At 43.3% G+C, this 24,114-nt stretch overlaps 1 protein-coding gene across 2 annotated transcripts in view; it reads left to right on the forward strand.

Moving 5' to 3' along the window:
• Nucleotides 1-901: 901 nt before the first annotated feature.
• LOC106612650 (uncharacterized) overlaps nucleotides 902-24,114 on the forward strand; it is a 37,428-nt gene continuing 14,215 nt past the window's right edge. Inside the window, exons 1-2 of one of the 2 annotated variants that reach the window (XM_014214019.3) lie at nucleotides 902-1,253; nucleotides 5,880-5,923. In XM_014214019.3, the coding sequence (XP_014069494.3) occupies nucleotides 1,191-1,253; nucleotides 5,880-5,923 (107 nt within the window). In that variant the 5' untranslated portion in view covers nucleotides 902-1,190. Of the gene's footprint in view, nucleotides 1,254-5,879; nucleotides 5,924-19,335; nucleotides 19,861-24,114 lie in introns of those variants that run through there. The other variant, XM_014214018.3, reaches the window with a different exon arrangement.

Below are 24,114 nucleotides of genomic sequence, written 5' to 3' on the forward strand. Positions count from 1 at the left end.
TGTCAGTTCAACATCTAGTTTTGATTTACATTTGGTTGAGTTGTCAACTAATGTAAAATCAACTAAAAGAAATCACCATGTCGTTGAATTTTGGTTAAAATTTGGGTGAAAAAAATACTAAAATCCCTTGCTGATTACTTTTTTGCAAATAGAATCAGTTTTCCACGTTGAGTTGTTTTGTTGAAATTACGTTGAAACAACGTTGATTCAACCAGTTTGTGCCCAGAGTGGATTGCCTTTTCACATCCATTGCAGATCACTCAGCTGCAAACTGTTTAAACCGTAGATTTATGTAATTAGCTATATTTGGTGTTAGGAGCCTCATGTCAAAATGTAATTTTCAAACGTGTAGGACTGCATTATTTTCTTCCACCCTTTCCTGATACAGTTTCCAGCATGGTTTTGCTGCGTTCATAGCCTTAAATCCCGTTCACAAAATGTGTCAATCGAGTTCAAAGCATATGAATGCACACAGCAGCCGTATTCTCCAGTTTACATGTAGGCCTAGTCTATTCCAGGTTTCCCAGTTGTTATGAACGCAGCAAAACCATGCTGGAAACTGTATCAGGCAAGGGTGGAAGAAAATAATGTAGTCCTACACGTTTGAAAATTACATTTTGACTACGGTTTAAACACTATGCAGATGATGTCAATCTAGCGGTGAAAGTACAGCTATCATGCTTTCAAACAAATTATACTGTTAAAAAATTACAATAATATATCGTTTTTTATATATAATGTTTTGTTAAATTTAACTGCCGAAAATTCTGTTATCGAAGTCATTTACAAGCATTTCGCTACACTCTCAATAACATCTCCTAACCATGTATATGTGACCAATAAAATTTGATTTTATTCCCTTAGTATGTGACGTTTGAGTTCATCATGTGGGAGAAGGTGGAGCTCAGAGATGATTTCCCCACAAGTAATTACGAGTTGGAGGGGCGTTCACGTGGATTTTTCCCAGTAGTATGCTAGTATTTACGAATTGTTATCAATGCAGCATTAAACAAATGTCGTTTGACAGCTGGCCAGTGGATCGCATGCGCCAAAATACGCTGCTGAATGAATAGGAGGGAAATCAGCAACGAACGAATAACCTCGGGCGCCTTGCACATCTTCTACTCAAATTATGAACATCTCGCCACCTCTGCTTTCTCTAACTAAGGTATCATTTTCCTGGACCTTGAATGGCGTTGGTCACGGTTCAGCGTTCGCCAACACCCAGCGTTACCTCCAGCCCCTGCGTGTCGGTGAGTTGTCGACTTGGTCGTCTGTCATATCACGGGATTTAAGGCTCAATTCTACTGTTATTGTTTAGGGTGGATATAGCTAACAAGCAGGTTGTTGTCCCATGCACTACAGTTAGTTAGCTAGGGGAAATACTTTTCACGGCATTTCGATACCGAAGTGACCTTTTCGTAGCAGGAGATTTAGGATAAGGTTAGGAAAAGGTCTCCTAACCTGCGACGAAAATCACTTTGAAACGAAGTGCGGTGAAAAGTGTCCCAGCTATCTACAGTAGCTGGCAATGTCCTGCTTTTTTTGTGCACATGCGTTCCTACTACATGGTTAAACTGAAATGTGTTTTAGCTGTCTGCGTTGTGTATAAAAACACTTGACTTTTGCATATACAAAGTTGAACTTCCCCATTTCCAGACAATTTGTCGCTTAGCTACCACAGCCTGGCCAGCTAGCTAGTGAAGTTAGCTAGCTAGATACAGTAGTGACTGTTTAGCAATGCAAATAACTCCAGTGCATATCTGACCTGTTTATCCCCAAGTCAATTATATACATGTTCTTAAAGAACTCAAAGAAGTAAGCTCATCAATAGCTTAATTTTCTTAGTCGGTGTCAATCTGTGTTGGCGAGTTTACCTGCGCATAGCTAGCTGATCATAGTGTTGCACTCGGTCACTGCCATAAGTGTTTGTACTGTATAGAGTTAAAACTCATCATTTTTGTTAAACAGACCTAGCTAAAACAATGTAATGGACTCTCACAACAGTTCCATATCAACTAGGCTCAAGTTATTCTCATATTTTGCATGAAAACCGGATTAGTATGACATGGCTGTCAAACGACCTTTTATGATCCACATTGGGGAAGATTCCATATGACATCGAGGGTTAAAGTAGTGGACTATAGGGAAAGGGTGCTATTTGTGACGTATCCATTGCGAGCAGTCTGTGGCTAGAGAAAAATAGTTGCTGTTTTGCTGTGACATGTCTCTGTGCGAATTGTCATGCCTGAATCACATTAGGCCAGTATAAATGGGAAAGAGGACCATGAGGGATGCACTAGCTTTCTCTCAACAGCCATGAAAACAGCTAAAGCAAAGGTCAACACTGAAATGTAGAGATGTGTTAAGAGCAGTCAGTCAGACAGAGAAATCAGGTTATGAAGGTGAATGGAGCAGATAGACTATTTATAGGTAACTGCCAAAATAAAGAAACTGAAGTGTCCATTTAAAAAAAAATAAACTATATTTAACTAGGCAAGTCAGTTAAGAACTAATTCTTATTTACAATGACTGCCTACCAAAAGGCTTCCTGCGGGGACGGGGGCTGGGATTTAAAATTAAAATATAGGACAAAACACACATCATGACAAGAGACACTACATAAAGAGAGGCCTAAAACAACAACATAGTATGACAACTACATGGCAGCAGCACAACATGGTACAAACATTATTGGGCACAGACAACAGCAGAAATGGCAAGAAGGTAGAGACAACAATACATCACACAAAGCAGCCACAACTGTCAGTGTCTGTGATTGAGTCTTTGGAAGAAGAGATTGAGATAAAACTGTCCAGTTTGAGTGTTTGTTGCAGCTCGTTCCAGTCACTAGCTGCAGTGAACTGAAAAAAGGAGCGGCCCAGGGATGTGTGTGCTTTGGGGACCTTTAACAGAATGTGACTGGCAGAACGGGTGTTGTATGTGGTGGATGAGGGCTGCAGTAGGTATCTCAGATAAGGGGGAGTGAGGCCTAAGAGGGTTTTCTAAATAAGCATCAACCAGTGGGTCTTGCAATGGGTATACAGAGATGACCAGTTTACAGAGGAGTATAGAGTGCAGTGATGTGTCCTATAATGAGCATTGGAGGCAAATCTGATGGCTGACTGGTAAAGAACGTCTAGCCGGTCGAGAGCACCCTTACCTGCTGATCTATAAATTATTTATCCGTAATCTAGCATGGGTAGGATGGTCTGAATCAGTGTTGGTTTGGTAGATGGGGGGTGTGTGTTGGTGGTTGAGATCCGCTCCTTCACTTTGATCAGCTCTCTTGACTTTAGGATGCTCTTCTAACCTGTCAGCCAGACACGTTTGGGCGTTGGGCCACCACAAGCTGCCAGAAGAGCTGCAATGACCCGTGGCATAGATTAGACAAGTGTCTGGAATTGTATTGGAAGGCTGCAACACCGTTCTTTTTTAAGAGAAATTCCCGAATTTGGTGTTTTGTTGATGGTAGTGGAAAATGCTGTCTCAGGCGCTGCTCCAGAATCTCACATAAGTGTTCAATTTGGTTGAAATCTGGTGACTGAGACACGCCCCTATACCCCCCCCCCCCCCCCCCGACCCCAACCCCCCCAACTGCTCCACACACTTCAGTTGAATGCATTCAGTTGTGCAACTGACTAGTATCCCCATTTCCTTATGCGCCTTTTGAGACCTCTCTTTGTAAGTCACTGAGATGTCTTCTACTAGCCATGGGAGCCAAAATAATATATATTCATACATAACCTTAAGCATGATGGGATGTTTTAATTGTTTAATTAACTCAGGAACCACACAAGCGCCTGCTTTAAACATACTTTGTATCCCTCATTTACTCCAGTGTTTCCTCTATTTTGGCACAGCGATGGTGCTGAGGGTACCAGCTGCCTGTCGTGTGACCTATGAGGCACCCATGTGAGTGCTCTTGTGAGATGCCAAAGCCTTCTCCTCTTGAGAAAGCGCCTCCTTCGCTGTGTTCTACTGGTAGGCCATTACCACAGCAAGATGCCATGCAGCTCAGGGTTATTATGGCTGGCGTCCTTGGAACGATGGATGGTCATGATGGGGGGGGGGGGGGGGAGCATTCCAGTTGACTGCCTTTGTTGTGTGTGGACATAGCGCTATCATCTCCTTTAACTCCGTGTCTGATATCCCATTGACGTTAACACCATGCAAGGAAACTTTAGGCCTAGCTTATTTGATTTAGGCCGATTCTGTCACTCCTACCACTGACTATTGTTTAGGCAAGTATCAGCGCAGACTGAAGTGTCAAATATTGACTCGCCTATTAATTAAGCCTGCTCTGTATTCTGAACATCGAATCAGAGGGGGATTGCAGAATGGGGGAAATCTGCCTATTAGCACACTAAATCCTACCCTCTCATTGGCTCGACACTGTACATCCTTCCTCCATGTGGTGGCATGGTAACCATGGAGATAGGCCTGTACATAGTATTACATGTATGGTGACTTAACCACGGGGAGAGGAGGAAGCTTGTGGTCTCTCCACTTCTCCACTAAAACACCTTTCTATAGCAGCCTATTGGCCTCTGTTGCTTTCGCCGTTTGAAAAAAAGCGGTTGAGATGTTTTGGAAAGCTCGTCTCATTGAAGGGACGGCCGGCTCCCTCGAGTCATAATTCTCCTGAGTCACCATGTTTCTTTACTGTATTTCTGATGTGTGAGGGTTTATGTCCAGGCCGAGACATGTTTGCCTCCATTGTAGTAGTCTACAGTACATTCAGTGTGGCAGTCCAGCATTAACTAACACCTGTCTGCTTTTTGATTTGTGCACGTTTGCGTGCCGTCATGGTCGTGCGCCCAAGCCCAACAAGCAGATCTCTTTACATAGACGAGGCCTAAATGTAAGCATTTTTGTATTCTTGAGTATAGGCCTGAGTTCTCTCTGGAATTTGTTGTGTGTGTGTTCTGCTCTTCTATGGAGATGCATTCGCTGAACCACTTCTTCCCATCCCCTGTGTGTCATGTACATCATGTGTCTGTATAGGACATGGTGAATGTAGCCAATGTGTGGTGCATTGGGCTTTATTAACCCAGTTCTGTCTCTCCCCCCCCCCCCCCCCCCCCCCCCCCCCCGTGTGGCTGGACAGAGGTGGGGGGGGGGGATCTGCTAGGGCTGCTGTGTCCAGGATTGACAGCCTGATCCCTGGGAGAAAGTTCCCTGAGTTTGGGGATTACTGGAGCAGAACAGGCTGGGATTATGGCCTGCCTGTCTGTGTCTGAGCAGGGACAACAGACTGCCTGGCCTGGGCGGGTGGGTGGGGGTGGAGAAAGAGGGATGCTTCAAACAGGCCGGCAGCCATTTTAACCCTTATCTATTCTGCCTTATTCTGGGTTTTGTGAAATATCACAACGGCCAAACCCCATGACATGGATGAAAGTGGATATTTAGCGGCACATTTAGCCATTGTGGAATTCATTATCCTCTTTAAAATAAGGTTAATTCACTCTTGCTCGGTGCCTGACGCAAAATCTCCCTTGAATAGATAGCTATACACTTAAATCTATCAAGCCTAAATATTAACAGCTGTTTCGACTGGGTGTGGAGTTCTTGTTCAGAAGGTCTGGCAGAGGCACACCTCTATTGCTGTAGTACTAGGAATCTGTTTGGCTCATTGTTAGATATTTGAGTCACTTGACTTGATTCATATGCTTATCTCCTTGTTCAGGCCGGTTATTGTGAACAAGCAACCTTGTCTATTCATGTGACGGCAGCTGTCTCTCTCTCTCTGTGCGGCCATATATTGATGGGTGTGTCTGTCTGTAAATAAGTCTTACTGTAGTCCGTTTATGAATACATTAGAGTGTGTACGTGCATGCGTTTGTTGGTTTCTGACTGGTTCTCTGCTCTCTCCCCAGGAGGCAGACAGTGGTGAGGATGACCGTCGCTCCCAGCCCCGGAGGTAAGATGAGACCATTACCAGTCACGCTGACGTGATTGGCTGAAGCCTACTGTTAGAAGTCAACGCATTGTAATCAAACAACTCTGAAGTATTTTTGGGCGTTGCACTGACAACCTTCCAGGCCCGGCTGAATTTCTCCTCAATTATTGTTGTGTTCAGTGCCTGAGTCAGCTGAGACGACAAATGTCTGTCATTGGACCTCTGGAAGCTCAGCTGTAGTTCCAGCTACTGTCCACCAGGGGGAGTGTGTTGACCAGAGTTAATGTGCTCTTTTGGCAGTTGGGTTGATTATCAATACTGTCTCTTGGATCAACTCCGCTCACATACTCTGCTGCAGAGGCAACTGACTCTCATTTAGCCTGAGACCGAGGCAGCACAATGACTGACAGAGGGGGTCTCAGCAAACACTTGAACAGAACAAGAATATTATACAGCCGGGTGTGGAACATTGGGCTCCCGAGTGGCGCAGCATCGCAGTGCTAGAGGCGTCACTACAGACCCTGATTCGATTCCAGGCTTTATCACAACTGGGCGTGATTTGGAGTCCCATAGGGTGGCACACAATTGGCCCAGCGTCGTTATTTTGGCCGGGGTAGGCCATCATTATAAATAAGAATGTGTTCTTAACTGACTTGCCTAGTTAAAATAACAAAATATAAATGATGATTAGGCCTGGGCTGTTATAAAAAGCATACACACAAGAGGGACTGCATATCTCCTTTCAATTTACAGTATATGATCAAATATATTTTCTAATATCTTAAATTACTTTTTATCAACATGTAGACTCGTAAGGTAATGGTTGCGGTTTTGCATCTCCAAAACACTCGGATTTTTGAAATGCAATATAGTCAGCCAGTGTAAGTATTTGGGTTGGTTTGTAGTACTCGTGTATGATTACTCCTGCTGATATATTTGCGTAGTTGTATCTGATATCTGTGTTACCTGCCGCTTGACGTCAGTGTGTGTGTGTTATAGAAGGACAGGACATCACTGCTGTTTGTTTGTGTTGGTTCACTTGTCAGTTGGGTTTATCAGTACTGTCTCTTGGAATAAGGTTCATTCACACAGGTCATACTAATAGTTATAAACTCAGCAAAAAAAAGAAACGTCCTCTCACTGTCAACTGCATTTTATTTTCAGCAAACTTAACATGTGTAAATATTTGTATGAACATAAGATTCAACAACTGAGACATAAACTGAACAAGTTCCACAGACATGTGACTAACAGAAATAAAATGTGTCCCTGAATAAAGGGGGGGGGGGGGGGGGGGGGGGCGCGCGTCTTAGGCGTCTCACAGTACGGACTTTACAATTTATTGCCCTGGCCACATCTGCAGTCCTCGTGCCTTCTTGCAGCATGCCAAAGGCATGTTCACGCAGATGAGCAGGGACCCTGGGCATCTTTCTAGTGTCCTAAGTTTTCATAACTGACTTTAATTGCCTATCGTCTGTAAGCTTTTAGTGTCTTAATGACCATTTTACAGGTGCATGTTCATTAATTGTTTATGGTTCATTGAACAAGCACGGGAAACTGTTTAAACCCCTTACAATGAAGATCTGTGAAGTTATTTGGATTTTTACAAATGCATCTTTTGAAAGACAGGGTCCTGAAAAACGGTAATTTTTTTTGCTGAGGTTAGGTTGTAGGTTATAATGGGTTACCCTATAGGTTAGTAGCCTATAGGCTAACCTATTGTATAGTCTATAGGCCAGGGATCATCAACTAGATTCAGCCGCGGGACAATTTCTTTTTTTCTGGAGTGAATGGTCGGGGGGCAGAACATAATTATGTTATTTGTAGACTGCAAATTGACAGCAAGAAGCCCAAACAGAGCTAACGTTTGACTAAAACATAATCCTTTCAAACCTTGCTTACATTTGTATACAATCACGTGACACCCTATTGTGCGTGGGAATACTTGAGATCCGATTTCTTAAAATAAAGTAACTTGGAGTAGATTTCCTGGTGTTTTTGCAGTCAAAAATTCCACAAACAAACTATGTATACAATGCATTGGGAAAATATTCAGACCCCTTCCCTTTTTCCACATTTTGTTACATTATCCCCTTATTCTAAAATGGATTAAGTAAATATAAAGTCCTCATCAATCTACACACAATACCCCATAATGACAAAGCGAAAACAAGTTTATAGAAATGTTGGCAAATGTATAAAAAAAAAAACATTCCTTATGTAAATACGTTTTCAGACCCTTTGCTATGAGACTCGAAATTGAGCTCAGATGCATCCTGTTTCCATTGTTCATCCTTGATGTTAAAACAACTTGATTGGAGTCCCCCTGTGGTAAATTCAATTGATTGGACATGATTTGGAAAGGCACACACCTGTCTATTTAAGGTCCCACAGTTGGCAGTGCATGTCAGAGCAAAAACCAAGCCATGAGGTCGAAGGAATTGTCCATAGAGCTCCGAGACAGGATTGTGTCAAGGCACAGGTCTGGGTAAAGTCGCCAAAACATTTCTGCAGCATTGAAGGTCCCCAAGAACACAGTGGCTTCCATCATTCTAAAATGGAAGAAGTTTGGAACCACCAAGACTCTTCCTAGAGCTGGCCGCCTGGCCAAACTGAGCAATCGGAGGAGAAGGGCCTTGGTCAGGGAGGTGACCAAGAACCCGATGGTCACTCTGACAGAGCTCCAGAGTTCCTCTGTGGAGATGGGAGAAACTTCCAGAAGGACAACCATCTCTGCAGCACTCCACCAATCAGGCCTTTCTGGTAGAGTGGCCAGACCGAAGCCACTCCTCAGTAAAAGGCACATGACAACCCGGTTAGAGTTTTCCAAAAAGGAACCTAAAGGACTTTGACCATGAGAAACAAGATTATCTGGTCTGATGAAACCAAGATTGAGCTCTTTGGCCTGAATGCCAAGCGTCACATCTGGAGGGAACCTGGCACCATCCCTACGATGAAGAATGGTGGGGGCAGCAGCATAACGCGGTGGGGTTGTTTTTCAGCGGCAGGGACTGGGAGACAAGTCAGGATCAAGGGAAAGATTAACTGAGCAAAGTACAGAGATACTTGATGGTAACCTGCTCCAGAGCGCCAAGGGCCTCAGACTGGGGAGAAGGTTCACCTTCCAACAGGGCAAAGACCCTAAGCACACTGCCAAGACAATGCAGGAGTGGCTTCAGGACAAGTATCTGAATGTTATTGAGCTTGGCACCCAACTCCCATTTGTCTCTGCAGATCCTCTCAAGCTCTGTCATGTTGGATGGGGAGCGTTGCAGCAGAGCAATTTTCAGGTCTCTCCAGAGATGTTTGATTGGGTTCAAGTCCGGACTCTGACCGGGCCACTCAAGGACATTCAGAGACGTGTCCCGAAGCCACTCCTGCATTGTTTTGGCGGTATGCTTGGGGTTGTTGTCCTTAGCACACAGCCAAGCCATGAGGTCGAAGGAATTGTCCATAAAGCTCTGAGACAGGATTGTGTCGCGGCACAGATCTGGGGAAGGGTACCAAAAAATTCCTGCAACATTGAAGGTCCCCAAGAACACCGTTCACCAAGACTCTTTCTAGAGCTGGTTGCCCAGAGTTCCTCTGTGGAGATTGGAGAACCTTCCAGAAGGACAACCATCTCTGCAGCACTCCACCAATCAAGCCTTTATGGTAGAGTGAGTAGGTGTGTTCAAACTTTTGACTGGTACTGTATAATTATATATTTGAGATTCTTCAAAGTAGCCACCCTTTGCCTTGATGGCTTTGCACACTCTTGGCATTCTGTCAACCAGCTTCATGAGGTAGTCACCTAGAAAGCATTTTAATTAACAGGCGTGCCTTGTTAAAAGTTCATTTGTGGAATTTCTTTCCTTAATGTGTTTGAGCCAGTCAGTTGTGTTGTGACAAGGTAGAGGTATACAGAAGATAGCCCTATTTGGTAAAAGACGAAGTCCATATTACGGCAAGATCAGCTCAAATAAGCAAAGAGAAACGACAATCCATTACTGAAGACATAAAGGTCAGTCAATCTGGAAAATTTCAAGAACTTTGGAGGTTTCTTCAAGTGCAGTCACAAGAACCATCAAGTGCTTTGATGAAACTGGCTCTCATGAAGACAGCCACAGGAAAGGAAGACCCATAGTTAACTCTAATGAACAGAGTTACCAGCCTCAGCAGCCCAAATAAATGCTTCAGAGTTCAAGTAACGGACACATTTCAACATCAACTGTTCAGAGGAGACGGTGTGAATCAGGCCTTCATGGTTGAATTGCTGCAAAGACGCCACTATTAAAGGACACCAATAATAAGAAACTTGCTTGGGCCAAGAAACGCAAGAAATGGACATTCGGTGGAAATCTGTCCTTTGGTCTGATGAGTCCAAATTTGAGATTTTTGGTTCCAACCACTGTGTCTTTGTGAGATGTAGAGTAGGTGAATGGATAATCTTCATGTGTGGTTCCCACCGTGAAGCATGGAGGTGGTGTGATGGTGTGGGGGGGCTTTGCTGGTGACAGTGTCAGTGATTTATTTAGAATTCAAGGCACACTTAACCAGCATGGCTACCACAGCATTCTGCAGCGATACGCCATCCCATCTGGTTTGCGCTTAGTGGGACTATCATTTGTTTTTCAACAGGGCAGTGACCTGACACACCTCCAGGCTGTGTAAGGGCTATTTCACCAAGAAGGAGAGTGATGGAGTGCTGCTTCAGATGACCTGGCCTCCAATCACCTGACCTCAACCCAATTGAGATGGTTCTACATGATTCTGTGTTTTTTTTCATAATTTTGACATCTTCACTATTATTCTACAATGTAGAAAACAGTAAAAATAAAGAAAAACCCTTGAATGAGTAGGTGTGTCCAAACCTTTGACTGTATGTATTATTTCTTAGCTCAGAACTTGAGGGGCCAAATTGGTTAATGAACCCTGCTATAGGCTAATAGGACCTGGCTATAGTACCCTTGGAAATGACAAACAAGGGTGTGTGTTTGTCTGGATTTGAGTATCGGCCTAATGTCAAGTATTGTTCTCGTCAGTAGAATTTCACCTGAACTCTCAATCATAGGACCTTCAGAAATTCACAACGTCATGATAATGATATTACATAGAATTACTTGATGACAGAGCTGATCGTTGTGACAAGCCTAACTTTACACAGTAATAGAAAAAGCCATTATTTTGGTAAGCTAGTCTGCTTGCATCAAGACGGCATTATAATGTCTGCTGTACTAACTGCTTATAGGCCTATTCAGCTGTCATGGCTGTTTATGTTCTCATGTTACTGTTATGTACACCTAACCCTTGCAATGTAGCGTATTTTCTGTGCATTGATTTCATTTTACTTCTGGTCAGGAATTAGTCTATTGAATTCTGCTAATGCAAGATAGGAATCTGAGTTCTCCATACCAGTGCAGTTCTAGTTTGCAAACATACTGGCTCCACCACTGTGAACTGTTTGGCTTCATGCTGAGAAGGAGCCAACATGACATTTGTGTGCATTTGGCCAGTACAACCCCAGAACATTTAACGCCCATTATGCTTTTGCACTGACTTCACTCTGCACTCCAATGCTGCAGGACATGTGGGCTCAATTATCTATTAGGTAATACTATTGCGATGGTGAGGTCATTTCCCCCCGCCCTGCCCATTCAATGTCCTCTGTGAGAGTGTTCAGATCTTGGGCTATTTTGTCATTTGGCTGCCTCTTTTGCCAATTCCTCCCCCAACTCCTTCTCACCCAACCCCTTTATTGTAACAGCCTGACCCCCTCGTTGGTTATGTAACAAGAAGCACAAATTAACAGTTGCATGCATAAACCTCATAAGGATTCCAGTACTAGAAATACATTGAAGGCAATGTTTCAGGGGGGAAAATTGCGCAGTACTCGATGTTCCACGTTTTGCTCAGCCCTTACCAGTTATGGTAAGAGTGCCAATGTCATCTATTCTGTGCCACGCACAAACACGCACGCGAAAGACACGACAGCTGTTGGTTCCACTGCTCTGATTTAAGTGTAACATACTGTAATACATTAATCTGTGCTCTGGCTGTGTGATGTGTATGCACCGCGATGAATGTCAAGGACAATGTACTATATAGTACAGGCCTAGGCCTACTTCATTGTGGTTAATAGTAAGGAGAGGGCTGTTGGACCGCAGGCCTATTGAGGGGGAGAAGGGATAGGCTAAAGGATGTTCAGGGTCCTCTCTGTGACTTTGTCTATTCATTGTTAGCAGTTGAAAGGAAATGCCTACTGATAACTTCAACATGGCTCTCGTAAGATTGGAGATGGTAGACACACACTGATGTGCAGGGCTGTGCACAGACCTTTCAGGGGGCAGGTTTTTTTTTTTTTTAACGCCTTTAAAAATCTCAATTCATAACATACCTCCTGTATAGGTTTTAAAAAGATCTATTTTTTTATTGAGCATAGGTCTGTTTTTATTTATGTAACCCATTCACTCGTCACAAATTATAAGCAAGCTACTATATGTATGTATGTATGTATGTATGTATGTGTGTATGTAATGTCTCATCACATACCTGTTTGAAGGTTTGTGTCGAATTTGAAGAGGGGATTAGGGCTGCGCTGACGTTAGCCTCACAAGTGAACTGGCTCGCAGTAATGACGCGCAAAAAGATGCAATTGGCACCCTAGTCATGAAATATTAGTTTAATATTAGCAATAATTATATTAATTTAGACAAATCATGAATAATTAAGTTTTCTTACAAGTGTATATGGTTAAGCATGATTTTAATCTGCGAGAGAAGGGCTACCCCTGGTGGAAAGAGGCTGTACGGCACAAAATGAGTTGCTAATGTGTGCTGTTCGTTACGTAGTGACACGTCACGATGTAACGTACAGCGTCAAGAGGGGTCCGTTTTTTTCATCTCTTCTCCAATACTGTTAGTCCATTACCATGTCAATCAATGCTGCATCGAAACGTAGTTCACGCCCCGGATTTTGATGCCAACAGTCACTACAGTCCCATTCGTTTTCATTGCCGCCTCGACATTTGTACGGAATGGGGTGCGATTACGTTAGTTGCTCACTGGACTCTGGCAATCTGTGAAATGTTAACTAGTTAGTTAGCTATGAACTAATGTTTTCCCTCTAGTTAATTTTCAGAATGAGATAATTAGGTGAAAAATGAGGCGTTGCTTGTTACAAGTGGATTCAAGGATCAAGTGTAGCTGGAGCTGGGCCTGGCTTAAGCTGGATGCTGACAGAGGTGAAAGGAACACCACACACTTACCCTCTTTTTCAATAAGGTGGATAAAAAATGGTATGCCAGGTGTACTCTCTGCCTGAAAGAGATCAATTATGCCAACAGGGTCTCATTCTCAGCTGCTGGCACATTGTAGAACAGATGTACACAGGCAAAGTGTAGAAAGTACTAATGCGCAGTGTAGACTTATTTATTTATTTATTTATATATATATTGCTTTTGTTGTGTTGCACTTGACATACTGTAACATTTTTGTGATATTTAAAAAAAATTATAATTTACTCAGTGAACGTTATTTTTACACACATGTAGCCTTGTGCAATTAATCAATGTCTACTATAGTGGCCACTATAATAGAGCAAAAATAGAATGCCTGTTTCATTCTATTTCTACTTTAAGATGTTTGTCTCCCAAGTGCGATATTTTAGGTGTGTGTGGTCACGGGTGTTCTATTATAAAGGTGGCTAACTGCAATATTAGTTTGTGTTTCTCTGGACTTAAGTGTCATTTGCAGTAAAGTCTAGGCAACAAAAAACATTGGATTGCTTTCCTTAAAATGTATAGCTGTGATTTATTTGACTGATTTTGTGATTTCTACTGATTTGTGATTTATCTTCAACGCTGTATCAATAACTTCATAATCTTCATGATATATGGCGATTAGCTAGTCTAGACTACCTGTGTTGCTGCTGCCGACTGAAGAAGGGATGGAGTTGAGTCGGCGGGTCGTTGATGAAGCCGATCCTCTCTGCTGCGCGTTTCAGCCAACCAGATCGTATATTGACTATGTAAATCAATTTATAATCAAATGTTATGCTTCTGTGGCAGTACTGTTGCTATTCAAACTAGGTAAATAGCTACACACCCACACACACTCAATCGGTGACCACATCTCAAGCCATGCATGTTTGGATAATGGGTGTGCACAATCCCAGTGTAAGGCGGACTTGGTAACGGGTGCAACCGGGCGTGCGCAAGCGCTGTACAGGGCAGACCAACAGGCGCAACCAACGGACGGTGTGGCGAACTTCACAACGACTTGCGGGCAATGGGTTCAGAATAACAACGACAAACTTTATTTTTAAAAATATGTTACCACCACCCAAAAGGGCACTTGGTGAGTGGGAGGGGCGCAGGTTGACTATATAATCTATGTGCCTGCTGCAGCACCTCAGATGTGGCTGGCAGAGCAGGTTCTTCTGGATTTGGGTTACCTTGTGCTCAGTGTTCACGCAGTCCCATTACCGGTTGTGGGAAGGAAATGGCAGACGCAACCAGCTAGCTGTACATGCTGACTCAAACCCCTGGCCTGGAGTCCTGTTTCTCACACCTGTCTGTCAGGCGGGAACACCTCTCCTGGCTACCAGCACCGCCCTACTAACCTCAACTGACAATGATTTTCCTGATCATATCACTGTTTTCCTTCTAATTCCTGGTGCCTTAAGTTTCTCTTTTTTTTTTTATCCCTTCACTTAGGTCCCAAGGTGCTCAGATCACAACCAAATAGGCGAAGTGGTAGGTAAAAAACACTTTAGCTTGACGGGGCATGCATTAGGCTGTGCTTGGCCTTGTAGCGTTTATGTCCAGGTCTGTTACTAGTGCTGCAGTTAGTGTAGGCTAAGTGTTCTGGCTTGTCTCATTTCAGCCCTGCGCTCCTCTAACTAGCTCCAGTGAAGCAGGCCTATAGGAAACAGCTGCTCGCTGGGTTTTAAGGGGTAACTTGGGGGAGTACACAGAGACCCAGTGACTGACTGCTGCCTGTAACACTTGACCTTTTTTCTGCTAACTCTCATTCAAAGAGCGAGAGAGAGACAAGCCATTGCGCAATCGGACTCACGTGTTGCCCCCACATGTTCGTACCCCATTACCAGAGTCAAAACAATGTGATTTAGTAGTGGGTCTCGCCTATTAATAGCTGTGCAAAACATTCTGTGCCACATAACTAGCACAGATGCTGGTCACACAGAGTGCTTTTTAATGTGTTGTTTGTCTGGGATGATGACACAATGGGTGACTGGCTAAACCTCATGACCTGCTGAATGGAGAAGACCATGTGACGATGCTCTCTAACCGAAGACACCCAGGTATGTGTGTTTCTACGTCTCCTTCCCTGTCATGTTTTCTGAGTGCACGAGGGGTCAAGTGTTACACACACACACACACACACACACACATTGTAAACATGGAGTGTAACCATGTCCCACGCCGTCGCGGCCAGCCTTCTCATCTTTTCTCTGGCCACTTCGGTTTTATGACTTTAGAGAGGAACTTGCATAGTAGCTCCCTGTTTGTGTACCAGCTGCATGTGTTTATGTAGTGTCTTGGGTAATGGCAGACCGTGGGGAGTGGAAACATCAATGGAGTGTTTTGACTAAGTGCCCCACATTTGCATAATACAGCTTACAGACCTAGCCTCTCTGGAACCAAGGAAAGACGGCATGTGGGAAAGCATTTGAAAGTACATTGGCCGCCACCATTTGAAGCTTTCCAATATGAGTGAGGCCAAATGAAGCTATAGCTTAGTTTTAAATATACTATGGCCTGTTTTATTAGGTGGACTTTTAGCCATGTAAGCCTATACAATGTTTGTTTTGGCTGAAGCGGACCAGGAATTAAGGAAGGAAGTAAAGGACAGAGGAAGAGCTGTGTTCTCAGAACTATCACCTTTTGTTGTGTACACGCATTACCGCTTTCATTCTTTATCCAAGGCCAGGTCGTGTTAAAGTGAAATTCCTTGACTGGCTTCTCTTGGTTCGGAGACGAGGGACAATGGGGAGCAGGAAGAGGAGATGGAGTTGTTGACTCTCTGGGGACTCATTGTAGAACAGACCTTAAATACTGTATGGTTGCCTGCCTTGTTTGTACAGTAATAGTACAGTGACATAGGAACATTTATGGACACCAACAGACACACTAAAATAGCTTCCATAGAGTCCGCTTTGTCACTTAGCTCTGGGGATACTGTTGTGATTACCACGACTAATGTGTACCCCCGCACATTGACTCGGTACCAGTACCCCCTGTATATATCCTTGTTATTGTTATGTACTTTTCTTGTAACCTTTTGACTGATTTTAGATTTTTTTACTTTAGTTTATTTAGTAAATTATTTGATTTACTCTTTCTTGAAATGCATTGTTGGTTAAGTGCTTGTAAGTAAGCATTTCACAGGAAGGTCTACACCTGTTGTATTCGGCTAATGTGACAAATACATTTTAATTTGATCAGTGACGAACTTCTGTACTCGCACTTGAGATCTCTGTTCCAATTTTTTTTACGTCTCCCATTGACATTGAGTAATATATGCAAAAATCGAAGTTGCACACTTCTCTAAAGTCTGAAATGGGCACAAACTAAGTCGAATTAAGAAAAAGAAGTATATTCTTGGTAATAACAATCCCTTAACCTCTCACGTCCCACCCTTGTCAACAGCCAGTGGAATCCCGTGGCGCGATATTCAAATACCTGCTATTACTTCAATTTCTCAAACATATGACTATTTTACAGCATTTTAAAGACAAGACTCTCGTTAATCTAACCACATTGTCCGATTTCAAAAAGGCTTTACAACGAAAGCAAAACATTAGATTATGTCAGCAGAGTACCCAGCCAGAAATAATCAGACACCCATTTTTCAAGCTAGCATATAATGTCACAAAAACCAAAACCACAGCTAAATGCAGCACTAACCTTTGATCTTCATCAGATGACACTCCTAGGACATTATGTTATACAATACATGCATGTTTTGTTCAATCAAGTTCATATTTATATCAAAAACCAGCTTTTTACATTAGCATGTGACTAGCATTCCCACCGAACACTTCTGGTGAATTTACTAAATTACTCACGATAAACGTTCACAAAAAACATAACAATTATTTTAAGAATTATAGATGCAGAACTCCTTTATGCAATCGCGGTGTCCGATTTTTTTTTTTTTTTTTTTTTTTTTTAAATAGCTTTTCGGTGAAAGCACATTTTACAATATTCTGAGTAGATAGCCCGGCCATCACAGGCTAGCTATTTTGACACCCACCAAGTTTGGTACTCACCAAACTCAGATTTACTATAAGAAAAATTGGATTACCTTTGCTGTTCTTCGTCAGAATGCACTCCCAGGACTTCTACTTCAATAACAAATGTTGGTTTGGTTCCAAATAATCCATAGTTATATCCAAATAGCGGCGTTTTGTTCGTGCGTTCAAGACACTATCCGAAGGGTAACGAAGGGGGACGCGCCCGGCGCGTTTCGTGACAAAACATTTCAAAATATTCCATTACCGTACTCCATTTTTATGCGATTTTTCTCGTAAAAAAGTGATATTCCGACCGGGAGTCGTTGTTTTCGTTCAAAGACGAGAAAGTAAAATGGACTCTTCACGTGCACGCGCGCACCCGTCTCATTGTTCTCAGATCGACCACTTACCAAATGCGCTAATGTTTTTCAGCCAGAGACTGGAGAGTCATCATTCAACGTTCTGGTGCCTTCTGAGAGCCTATGGGAGCTGTAGAAAATGTCACGTTACAGCAGAGATCCTTTGTTTTGGATAGAGATAACAAAGAAGGCCAAGAAATGGTCAGAGAGGGCGCTTCCTGTTTGGTATCTTCTCAGGTTTTGGCCTGCCAAATGACTTCTGTTATACACAGACACCATTCAAACAGTTTTAGAAACTTTAGGGTGTTTTCTATCCAAATCAAACAATTATATGCATATTCTAGTTACTGGGCAGGAGTAGTAACCAGATTAAATCGGGTACGTTTTTTTATCCGGCCGTGCAAATACTGCCCCCTATCCCCAACAGGTTTTAACTTGCTAGCCTTTATGACATTTGATGCATCTTAATTGTACTTCCTTGACTCTTCATGTCCTATTTCCTCCTTGCCGCCTCCTCTAAACACATTGGAGGAGAAGGTTCTAGACGAGGAATCTGACCTTCTCCTCAATGCGTTTTTGAAAAGGAAGCGAGGAGAGCGGACACGAGGAAACAAGGAAACACAATTGATATTCATCTATTGTAGCCGAGTGGAGCCCAAATGATCTCAAGCCCAGTGGAATAGAATATAGCTCAGTTGGGTTGTAAACACGGTGCCCTCGTGTAGCCTATTTTACACTGCTTTATAGACCTCTCTCTTTCCTATTTTAAAAACTGTATATGGCTTGACAGTCTGATCCAGATAACAGGCCAACATTAGTCTGGCCTAAGATAAGCATCGCAAAATAGTTTTTGTATAACAATGGGGCACGTAACTTGGGGCACGTAACTGACATGCACCCCATGGACAATGTGTCATAGGTTTATTACCGCGCCTGGTTTTCCTCTCATGTGGCCCCTTGCGTAACATCACTGTCTCCTGGTCAGTGTGAGAAAGGAGATCAGTCTCTCACTCCATGAATATGATATGGTTCACCTTCTTACATCTGATCGGAATGGCAAAGGTACAGCTCATTTTGCAGTTTGTTCCCAAATCCAATTCCCTCAGTTATTTAGCAGTGTTTGAGACTTTGTCAAGTTGCTGTCTGGGCGTACTCAGTAAGGTGAAACAGTGTCCACGAGCACAATCCCAAGGAGTGAGTTGTTGGTAAACACAGCTCACACAGAACATGTGGTTGCAATAGCTATGTTCACGTCTGCCAAAATAATGAACCGCTTGAGTAAATGAGGGATACAAGGTATATTGTAAGCAGGTGCTTCCCCACAGGTGTGGTTCCTGAGAAGAAACCGATGTAAACCATATGCCATGCCCGTCTGTCTCCAGATCTCAACCCAATTCAACACTTATGGGAGATTCTGGAGTGGTGCCTGAGAGTGTTTTCCACCACCCTCAACAAAACAACAAATTATTGTGTTTCTCAGGGAAGAATGGTGTCTCCATCCCTCCAATAGAGTTCCAGACAGTTGTAGAATGTATGCCAAGGTGCATTGAAGCTGTTCTGGCTCGTGGTTGCCCATTGCCCTATTAAGACACTGTTGGTGTTTCCTTTATTTTGGCAGTTATCTGTGTGCTCGTTCTGTACTTTCACTCTTCAGCACCTCACTGTACTTGTCAGTCATAAATATGGCTGTGTCTTACTCTTCCACAACCTTGTCGCTGCAGGTGTGCCCAGTGTGTTGTCTCCTGGTTGCCCTCCCCTCGTCTTTCCATTCGGCCCTTCTAAGCACACGTCAGCAACTCCTCCCTCCCACGAGTTGAGTTTGTAGTGCCTGCTCGTGTCCCGTTTAGAAGTTGAAAGCTTTTACTTTAGGACGGACACGAGTGCTCTTCATTGACAGATATTGATTATAGGTCGTTTTTGAAGGATCCTACCGCAAGAATAATTCCGTACGGTGTTACAGAATTTGTGTTGCAATTAAAGAATACTGTACTTCATATCCAGTAAAATGTGTGTTTCATAAGTTTATAAGCTACACGTTTTTATTTTACAAACAGGATACTTTATTTTCTAGCTGCCTATTTTATAATGCTGCAAAGGAGATAGGTCGACATACATATTGTCAAATATCTATTGGGTTCGTTGGACTAATAAGTGTTGACCATGGTCGGATTGGAGTGAACATTTTCGAGGATATTTGACGCCGCGGGTCTCATCAACGATCGGTCTACTGTTCGGTGGTCCAGTCATGACGCTCGGTAGTGTGTCCGCCACCGGGAGCTCGGCGGAGGGCTGCTTCTGCTCCTGCTGCGGAGCGAAAATGACGCCCAACGGAGTTGTGTCTCAGAACCAAATCAACCAACTGTGAGTTGAACATTTTTGCGATTTAATATTTTTGTGATTCCAAAATTACGAAAACATTTCCCCATTATAATTTGCCAACAGGAATAATTTCCCCATATAGTGGACATGCTGTATTGAAGAGAATTTACTTTAGCTCAGTTGTCACTCGTCTCAGATGTTGCAACATTATTGTGAAGGTATCCGACATATTTTCTAATAACGTTGTGGCAGTCCATCCTGACTGCATGTATTTCCCGGAGAGTGACGTAACAGGATGCAAGTCATCTTGACCGGGCTTCCTCTCCAGGTTGAGAAATAAAAGCACAGATAGCACAATGGGTTATCCTTGACTGCATGGCGTGATATCTGAATCATCTACCTGGCTGTCTCCAAACTGGTCTGACGAATCCTGTCAGTCAGATATCCATATAAAGCAACAGTGTCTGCTCTATGAACTAAAGCCAGAGAATCAGCCTGCCAGTCTCACTTCAGCCCACCACCCCCCCTTTTCAGGTGTATGGCTTTCCTCTGTGTCCTCTAAGCCCCTAAACTGGCTTCTCCAGGTGTATGGCAGGCCCTTTGATTTTTTTGCGCTGGTTATTTATGTGTGTATGTGTGTTTATAGATCAATTATGCTTTGGCAGATGTGTTTTCTGATTGTTGTATTACATGTCCTGAGAATATTCTATAGCCCATCTATCTGTGTTTTTGAGTTGAAGCTCTTTGTTCTGAAGCTTGCAGCCATTCTAACTAGCCTAATTGGCTGAGGTGTTCATACTTGTGCCTCTGTTTTTATACAGTGTGAGTGAGACCAGTCATCAGATCCCGGTGGCCGGCCAGAGAATGATTTGATAGCTGGCATGTAGTACAGGTGTGAACATAACACAGGAATGATTGGAACTCACCCGTTAACACCTCTCTAGGCTAGGCGGGACGAATTCGTCCCACCTACGTAACAGCCACTGCCAGCCTGTGGCGCGATTTTCAAAACCTTAAAAATCCTATTACTTCAATTTCTCAAACATATGACTATTTTACAGCCATTTAAAGACAAGACTCTCGTTAATCTAACCACACTGTCCGATTTCAAAAAGGCTTTACAACGAAAGCAAAACATTAGATTATGTCAGCAGAGTACCAAGCCAGAAATAATCAGACACCCATTTTTCAAGCCAGCATATAATGTCACCAAAACCCAGAAGACAGCTAAATGCAGCACTCACCTTTGATGATCTTCATCAGATGACAACCCTAGGACATTATGTTATACAATACATGCATGTTTTGTTCAATCAAGTTCATATTTATATCAAAAACCAGCTTTTTACATTAGCATGTGACGTTCAGAACTAGCATACCCCCCGCAAACTTCCGGGGAATTCGCTAACATTTTACTAAATTACTCACGATAAACGTTCACAAAAAGCATAACAATTATTTTAAGAATTATAGATACAGACCTCTATGCACTCGATATGTCCGATTTTAAAATAGCTTTTTGGTGAAAGCACATTTTGCAATATTCTAAGTACATAGCCCAGGCATCACGGGCTCGCTATTTAGACACCCGGCAAGTTTAGCACTCACCATAATCATATTTACTATTATAAAAGTTTGATTACCTTTTGTTGTCTTCGTCAGAATGCACACCCAGGACTGCTACTTCAATAACAAATGTTGGTTTGGTCCAAAATAATCCATCGTTATATCCGAATAGCGGCGTTTTGTTCGTGCGTTCCAGACACTATCCGAAATAGTAAAGAAGTGTCGCGCGCAATTCGTGACAATAAAATTCTAAGTATTCCATTACCGTACTTCGAAGGATGTCAACCGCTGTTTAAAATCAATTTTTACGACATTTTTCTCGTAGAAAAGCGATAATATTCCGACAGGGAATCTCCATTTCGGCAAACAGAGGAAAAAATCCCAAAGGCGGGGGCGGTCGGGGTCACGCGCATAAGCCCAGTGTCCCTTGATCGGCCACTTGAGAAAGGCGATAATGTGTTTCAGCCTGGGGCTGGAATGACGACATTCTGTTTTTTCCCGGGCTCTGAGCGCCTATGGACGACGTGGGAAGTGTCACGTTAGAGCAGAGATCCTTAGTAAATGATAGAGATGGAAAAGAAGTTCAAGAAATGGTCAGACAGGCCACTTCCTGTAAAGGAATCTCTCAGGTTTTGACCTGCCATTTGAGTTCTGTTATACTCAGACACCATTCAAACAGTTTTAGAAAATTTAGGGTGTTTTCTATCCATATGTAATTAATTAGTATATGCATATTCTAGTTACTGGGTAGGAGTGGTAACCAGATTAAATCGGGTATGTTTTTTATCCAGCCGTGTCAATACTGCCCCCTATCCTAAACAGGTTAAGGGGAGTGCTTTGAATACAGAGAGATGGCCCGCCTGATGAAGGGTAGGTAGTGGGTTGTATTTGTATGTTTGATTGTTGCGTAGGAAAGCACTCAAGTAAGGGAACCTGTCTTTCCAGGTGTAAGTCCATCAGATTAATACAAGTTTAGTCAAGCTGTTAGTGTTAATATGTTGGAACTAGCCTAGACACCCTTGCTCCAGAGTTTTAGTCTAGGTCTACAGTGTGTTTCAGGGCAGTAACAGTCTATAAATACAGACTTGATCAGTGTTTTGGATGAACCAATGCAATATGCTTGAATCAAAAAGGCCATATCTGCGTTGCAAATACCGGACCATCAAAGCTGCAATTAACTTATTTTTTTTATCACATTCCCTGTGACAATGACTGGCTGTCCAGGCCGTGTTGGATGTTACGCAACCCTGATGTTGCTCCCGACTGATTTTTGCATTGATTGACCATTTGCTCTGATGAGTGCTGAATGAAGACATGCAAATGTGTTGTCAGCTGTCCATGTACTCACTTTGCACTGGTTTCCATGGCTACATGGGTAGTAGTACTACTTATTTGCTTATGGGGGATATTAGATATCATTGCTGATAGTGCAGGCCTTATCTGTAGCGTAGGTGCCTTGTAAACTTATCAAAAAAAAAGAAACGTCCTCACTGTCAACTGCAGATTTTATTTTCAGCAAACTTAACATGTGTAAATATTTGTATGAACATAAGATTCAACAACTGAGACAAACTGAACAAGTTCCACAGACATGTGACTAACAGAAATGGAGTAATGTGTCCCTGAACAAAGGGAGGGGGGGGGGGGGCAAAATCAAAAGTAACAGTCAGTATCTGGTGTGGCCACCAGCTGCATTCCTCATGGAGTGCACCAGATTTGCCAGTTCTTGCTGTGAGATGTTACCCCACTCTTCCACCAAGGCACCTGCAAGTTCCCTGACATTTCTGGGGGGGAATGGCCCAAGCCCTCACCCTCCGATCCAACAGGTCCCAGACGTGCTCAATTGGATTGAGATCCGGGCTCTTCGCTGGCCATGGCAGAACACTGACATTCCTGTCTTGCAGGAAATTACGCACAGAACGAGCAGTATGGCTGGTGGCATTGTCATGCTGGAGGGTCATGTCAGGATGATCCTGCAGGAAGGGTACCACATGAGGGAGGAGGATGTCTTCCCTGTAACGCACAGCGTTGAGATTGCCTGCAATGACCTCCAGCTCAGTCCGATGATGCTGTGACACAACGCCCCAGACCATGACGGACCCTCCACCTCCAAATCAATCCCGCTCCAGAGTACAGGCCTCGGTGTAATGCTCATTCCTTCAACGATAAACGCAAATATGACCATCACCCCTGGGTGAGACAAAACCGCGACTCGTCAGTCAAAAGCACTTTTTGCCGGTCCTGTCTGGTCCAGCGACGGTGGGTTTGTGCCCGTAGGCGACGTTGTTGCCGGTGTTGTCTGAGGACCTGCCTTACAACAGGCCTACAAGCCCTCAGTCCAGCCTCTCTCAGCCTATTGTGGACAGTCTGAGCATTGATGGAGGTATTGTGTGTTCCTGGTGTAACTCGGGCAGTTGTTGCCATCCTGTACCTGTCCCGCAGGTGTTGTGACACGTGGTCTGCCACTGCAAGGACGATCAGCTGTCTGTCCTGTCTCTCTGTAGCTCTCTTAGGCGTCTCACAGTACGGACATTGCAATTATTGCCCTGGCCACATCTGCAGTACTCATGCCTCCTTGCAGCATGCCTAAGGCACGTTCACACAGATGAGCAGGGACCCAGGGTGTCTTTCAAAAGATAATTTGTAGAAATCCAAATAACTTCACAGATCTTCATTGTAAAGGGTTTAATCACTGTTTCCCATGCTTGTTCAATGAACCATAAACAATTA

This window comes from Salmo salar, chromosome 09 (assembly GCF_965601325.2).
Source record: "Salmo salar chromosome 09, fSalSal1, whole genome shotgun sequence".
Taxonomy (NCBI): domain Eukaryota; kingdom Metazoa; phylum Chordata; class Actinopteri; order Salmoniformes; family Salmonidae; genus Salmo; species Salmo salar.